General features: G+C 38.1%; 1 protein-coding gene across 2 annotated transcripts in view; it reads right to left on the bottom strand.

Moving 5' to 3' along the window:
- RAB1A (RAB1A, member RAS oncogene family) overlaps positions 1-6404 on the bottom strand; it is a 29787-nt gene that overhangs the window by 1813 nt on the left and 21570 nt on the right. Inside the window, 2 exon segments of one of the 2 annotated variants that reach the window (NM_001161862.1) lie at positions 344-475; positions 1771-1866. In NM_001161862.1, coding sequence (NP_001155334.1) covers positions 344-475; positions 1771-1866 — 228 coding nt within the window. 2 annotated transcript variants of the gene reach the window in all.

Below are 6404 nucleotides of genomic sequence, written 5' to 3'. Positions count from 1 at the left end.
CTAAGAGAATATGTAAGGCAAAATTAATTGAAAAATCTTTTTCACCATCTGAAATAAGGAATGATGAATGACTAAGTTTACTGAACTCAGATAAAAGACAATGCACGAATTATCACTGTCAAAGTTTCTAGTGCATGTATTTTAGAAGTTAAGGTGGGACTTCCCTGGCAGTCCAGTGGTGAAGACTCCGTGCTTCCAATATATGGGGGCATGGGTTCAATCCTTTGTTGGGAAACTAACAATAAAAGCTAAGGTGGTTGCAGCCACTGTGTGACTCCATACCCATATATAATTCAAATTCAGCACCTTCCAATTCAGTCTGAAAGTCAAACTTTAAACATACCTTTGCTGTGGTGTAGTCTACTACTTTCTTTGTGGTCAGATCACATTTGTTCCCTACCAACAACTTGTTGACATTTTCACTGGCATAACGATCTATTTCCTGCAGCCACTGTTTAACATTATTGAAGGACTCCTAAAAAGACAATTTAAAGAGTGATAATATAGTTCTGAACATAACTATTCTAATGAAGCAAGTGATAAACAGAAGTGTCTGCCCTAAGAAGAGCTAGTGAGACGATAATAGCTATTAAAAAAGAACTCTTAATGCTGGGAAAGATGTGAACTGACATTTCGATACATACTTATATGAATAAGAATACAGAATTTGAAAGCTTGAGGATGATAATGCCTTATTTGAGAAGGAAATACAGCTCAAACTATAGCTCAGGCAAATCCCATTGTTTTGGAATATGCTATTTATATGCACAACAAAACGTAGTTTTTGAAATGTGTCAAAATTCTGGCTTATGAATAAGGTAGCCTAACTGTTAACTACTAGAGATGTCCAATGTTATAAATGGGTCCAGTGTAAAGATACTTGTTTTCCACAGTCATATTTAAGGGAGGAAATTTTCCACTTTAAATATTACAAGGAAATGACTTGAGATTTATTAACTAGCAATGATTTCTTCATGTTTTATCAAACAGTACTCCTAATGGTGCTGAATCTAAAGTTTATAATTCTAGTTATCTCCTAATTAGCTCTGATTTCATATTTGACTGGAGATTGAACATTTACTACAAGAATTACACACTGTAATTTTCAAAGTTCATCTTTCAATCCTTGGCAGGCAAAAGGACCCTGAATTTTCTAACTTTCTGATCAAAAAAACAATTACTGCCTTTGAACCATTCTTACACTATTCTTCACATCCCCCTACCTTCTTTCAACAAGCTTATCTTTAGATTTTCACTGTCGTCTTAGAATGTTCCTCAAAGCTCATCCCTATTTCTGAATCACACACGCCACAGGCAGAGACCCTTAATCTTACTCCTGGCAAGTCCAACAGGTCTAATTACCGGGCAAATTTCTGTTAACACCTATCACCAAGGACACAATAGGAGCCAAACAATCCCAGTTCCCTACAAACCCTTGACAAAATGAGTTAACTGATAATAAATATAATTTGGGTCCCTTGAAAACAAATGTAAATCCAATTACTAAGTTTTCTGTCTACTAAAGGAAAATAGGAAATTTTGGTTGACCAGTTTATTCAAATGATGTAGGGGAGAAAATATAACACTGTACCTGTTCTTAAAAGATAACTGGTTTGACGTGTGTCTTTGTATCGTTCACTTCATTCGGGGTGGATAAAGTCTGCTACATAAATAATGCTCATTGCTTGTGTGCAGAGTAACCAGAGTGACATTTACTCAGACACTAACTCGCTGCACTGTCAGTGTAGCGCAGTCTTCTCCGGAGCTTACCTGATCTGTCACATCATACACAACTATGATGCCATGGGCTCCTCTGTAGTAACTGGAGGTGATTGTTCGAAATCTTTCTTGGCCTGCTGTGTCCCACTATCAGAAAACAATCAAGAAATCCAAGCAATTCCATTAAAACAAGAGTTGGGGAAAAGGCAGCAAGGAGGGGGAACAGTTTAGTTTACATAGTTGTGGATTACCAGGATTTGCTATGGGAACATTAGCTCTCTGTGTTCACACTACTAAATCGCAAAGAAACTGCCAAATATCTGAAGGTTCAAAAAAGAAGGCAGTGTCTAATTTAGCTTGCAGTTAATGCTACCAATATTGTAATTATAAGCCGATCAGCAACTACGTCATACTTTTCATATATTCAATAGCCTTTAGCACTGTGCCAAGCTTACACTATGAATGCAAAGATGGGCTGACTTGATACTGGCAAATCTACTGTTCTAGTGCCCCTGTTAACACATTACAACTCTCATCAAACGTAAGACAAAGTCTGTTGCTAGCACATTTTATCATCATGGCAAACACTGAAAGGACCGAATTCAGATAACTACCAGTCAAGACAGCACTTTAGCCATCTAAGGAACAATTATTTTAATCCTAGGGAAAACAATGTAAGGAAGATGATTCCAAATACTTTTATAAGATTCATTTTAAGAGCAATTTACCACACTTCAACCATTTAGGTTCCAACACTGGAAACAAATACACTGCCACATTAAAGTTTGCAGTTAAAACTATTGAAAAATATCAGGTAAACTCCTTTTAAAAACCATGATTTTAACAAGGGCAATGAGAATTTTGTTTCAATTGCTAGTAAATAATGACCTTTCTTTTTTTTAGAAGAATGTTGTTTTAGAAAAGCTACCTACCCCACTAACGGGCTTCCCAGCTGGCACTAGTGGCAAAGAGATATAAGAGACGCAGGCTAGATCCCTCAGTCCTGTCCCCTGGAGGAGGAAATGTCAACCCACGCCAGTATTCTTGCCTGAGAATCCCATGGACAAAGAAGCCTGGCAGGCTCTAGTCCGTAGGGTCACACAGAGTCAGACAAGATGGAAGCACCTTAGCACACCCCACACTAAAACTAATAGTTGATTGATGGGGAAATAACCGAACAGTTACTTAATAGTTAACAATTAAAAAAACAAAAAACAGACTTGTAGCCTAATACAAGTGGAGATTATGATGAAACAGCCTTTCATGGGAAGAAGTAAAAGTTCTGGAATATATATGTGAACTTGACATTGATCCCCACTAGTGTCCTAAATGGCAAAAAAAAAAAAAAAATTCAGGAGCACTGAGTGAAATCACTTCCTTTTCTAAGACCCAGCCAACAGAGCTGTTAAAAATAAGCTGCAATTTTGGGGAAATTTAAATACAGACTGAATATTAGATAACATTAAGGCATTAGTATCACTGCCATATTAAAAATGGATAACCAGTAAGGACCTACTGTATAGCACATGGAACTCTGCTCAGTGCTATGTGGCAGCCTGAATGGGAGGGGAGTCTGGCAGAGAATGGGTGCATATGTATGTATGGCTGACTCCTTTTGCTGTCCACTTGAAACTACCACAACACTGTTAATTGGCTATACTCCAAAACAGAAAGTTAAAAAAAGAATTTTTTAAAGGCATTAGTGTCAGTTTTGTTAGAGGTGGTAATGGTGGTTACATAGTAAAATAGATGTATAATTAGTATTTTTGTAGTGAAATATCATGTCAATAACCACTTTAACATACTCCAAGGGGGAAAAATAATAATGAAGTAATAAAGTAATATGTTAACAATTGTTCCTCTAAAACAAGCAAAAGCTACTTTTTTCATCCAAAGTACTAGCCTATTAGAGTCAGAAAACCATCAGTAAGGAGCCTCAAGTCTTTCCGGATACCCTTGGAGAAGCAGGATCTCTGGAGTAAAGTCAATTTGACTTCAAAACATTAAATTTAGTTCCTGGTTATGACAGTTTCTTCATCCATAAATTCCAGATATCACTACTTTATAAAACTGCTAAGTTTAAATGAAAGAATATTTACAAAATGCCTAGCACAATAATGGCAACCCACTCCAGTACTCTTGCCTGGAAAATCCCATGGATGGAGGAGCCTGGTAGGACAGAGGAGCCTGGTAGGCTGCAGTCCAGGGGGTCACTAGGAGCCGGACATGACTCAGTGACTTCACTTTCACTTTTCACTTTCATGCATTGCAGAAGGAAATGGCAACCCACTCCAGTGTTCTTGCCTGGAGAATCCCAGGGACAGGGGAGCCTGGTGGGCTGCTGTCTCTGGGGTGGCACAGAGTCGGACAGGACTGAGGCGACTTAGCAGCAGCAGTAGCACAATACCTCATTATAGTAGCTACTCAATAAAATGTTAGTTCCCTTCTCTTCACCACCACTAACCCCTTTCACAAGGATAGGACAAGAACAGGAAGAAACTATTTCTGAATACACGTTAAAAAATTGTAGCTAAGCAACGGCATCCAAAGAGTGAAATTTCTGCTATCTTCTTGCCACTCTGAAAACTCTGACTTTACATCCTAACAGTACCTTCCCTCTGTAACTGACCACCCTTTATGTACATGACCCCTCATAATCACGAGGTAAACTGATTTTCCCTGCTGTGTCTCTCCCACTGTCTCTCTCCTATGGGGCTATGTTTCATCTCTCCCTGCAACCTTGAATGTATCTGAATGCCTGTGTAATGTGAGCATTTCCATAAAGCTTTGTGAATGAATCAAGTCACAGAAGGAGGCCTTTCATGGGACTAGACTCCATACATGCCCTGCAGTGCTGAATATTTTGTAATCACCAACTGTGATAAAGACCCTGATGGCACATTTGAGCAGGAAAAGCAGAAAAAATAATTAAAATATAGATAAGCCCAATCATTTTTTTTAAAGACCTGGAAAACATGAATGGGTAATTCAAGCCAGGCAAAGTGAAATGTAGCAGGGTTAAAAGTAAAATCTTGCATTTAGATTTTTAACGCCCTAGTCACAAAATATAAGACTTAAACAAAAAACAAAGCAAAACCGTAAGACCCCAACTAGTAGGTAAAATAGTTATTGAGATAGCAAATGTAGTAAACTCAGGCTTTCTTTCTGTCCTTGTATGGGCCAATGATGAGAAAATGGCAAGAGTCCCTAAAGTCTGAGAGGAAAAAATAGAAATTCAGAGACCAAATCAATAGAGAATTTACCCCATGTAGTCCACACTGGCTAGATACTATCTTGTCTTTGATTTCAGGAATCATATTTTAGTACGTGGCACTTACACAGGAGTAACCCAAATTGTAAACGGCTCTGAAAACATGCTTCCAGGAAGGAATGACAGGTTGTAATAAGACCAATCTAAATGGCGGGCTGCCAACAGAAGTTAATTTTGATTAGGCAACTGCAGATGTAGGACTTCCCCGGTGGCTCAGGTGGTAAAGCGTCTGCCTACAATGCGGGAGACCTGGGTTCGATCCCTAGGTTGGAAAGATCTCCTGGAGAAGGAAATGGCACCCCACTCCAGTATTCTTGCCTGGAAAATCCCATGGACGGAGGAACCTGGTAGGCTACAGTCCATGCAGTCGCAAAGAGTCGGACACGACTGAGTGGCATTTACTTCACTAGGCAACTGCAAAGGGTTTTTACACAGATTAACATACATACATACACAGAACTATAGATTTGGTTCTCACAACTACCTATTAGTAAGTCAACTATCATCACACTCATTTTAGAGGTAAGAAACTGAGTCTCAGGAAAAAGGCTGAAGTTAAGTTAAACCCATGACTCTCCAACTAATAAACAGCAGAAAGAACACAACCAACCCAAGTTTTCTGACTCCAATTCAGAACTCCTTCCAGTTCAGAGTGTTATCAATTCCATAAAAAAGAGCAGTCACTTGTTTTCTATGTTACCTCATACTAAGAGCCAATTCTAAAAGATAACCGAGATTCTTTTTTTTTTTTTTAAAGACCAAAGGTATGTCCCTCCTGGTAGTCCCCAGACCTATATTAAGTTTCTACTACAACTGCCTATTTTTAATTCAGGGTTGGGGTTTTAAGGATGGGTAAGGGAGTGAGGATGGCACAGGAACACAATATACTGAAAACAGAGAGCTATGGGTCATATGGTTCTGCCAGTAATGGTAGGCAAGTCATTAAATCTCTTAGCATCCATTTTCTGAGCCGTAAAATATGTAAGAAAAGCTAAATTCCCTTCCAATAAAATTCTACATTTCTACAGAGTTGGAACATACTATCTAATAAATACTCAACTAAAACAAATATGAAGAACCTCTCCTAGGTATTTCCTGGATCCAGAGTATTCAGCACAATAAAAGACATGAAAACTGCTCAATATACTTCTTCTATAAGACGAAGTAAACAAACATCAACTTAGACCCCTTAGACCTGATAAAAGCGCAAGAAAAAGAACTGGGACCAGGTTTGACTTAAAACATGTATTTCTCAACTCTATGAACAGAAAACTCAATGAAGGAGGTAATCTTAAATCACTTTCAATCTAAACAATTCTTACTCTACCATTCTGTCACAGATGAATGATTCCTAAGATACTTTCATTTTAACATATTACAAATAACAAAGACATTCTAAATTTACCAAAATAAT

The sequence above is a fragment of the Ovis aries genome, chromosome 3 (assembly GCF_016772045.2).
Source record: "Ovis aries strain OAR_USU_Benz2616 breed Rambouillet chromosome 3, ARS-UI_Ramb_v3.0, whole genome shotgun sequence".
Lineage (NCBI taxonomy): Eukaryota > Metazoa > Chordata > Mammalia > Artiodactyla > Bovidae > Ovis > Ovis aries.
Note: the sequence above shows the minus strand (reverse complement) of the source record. Positions and strands in the feature narration are given on the sequence as shown.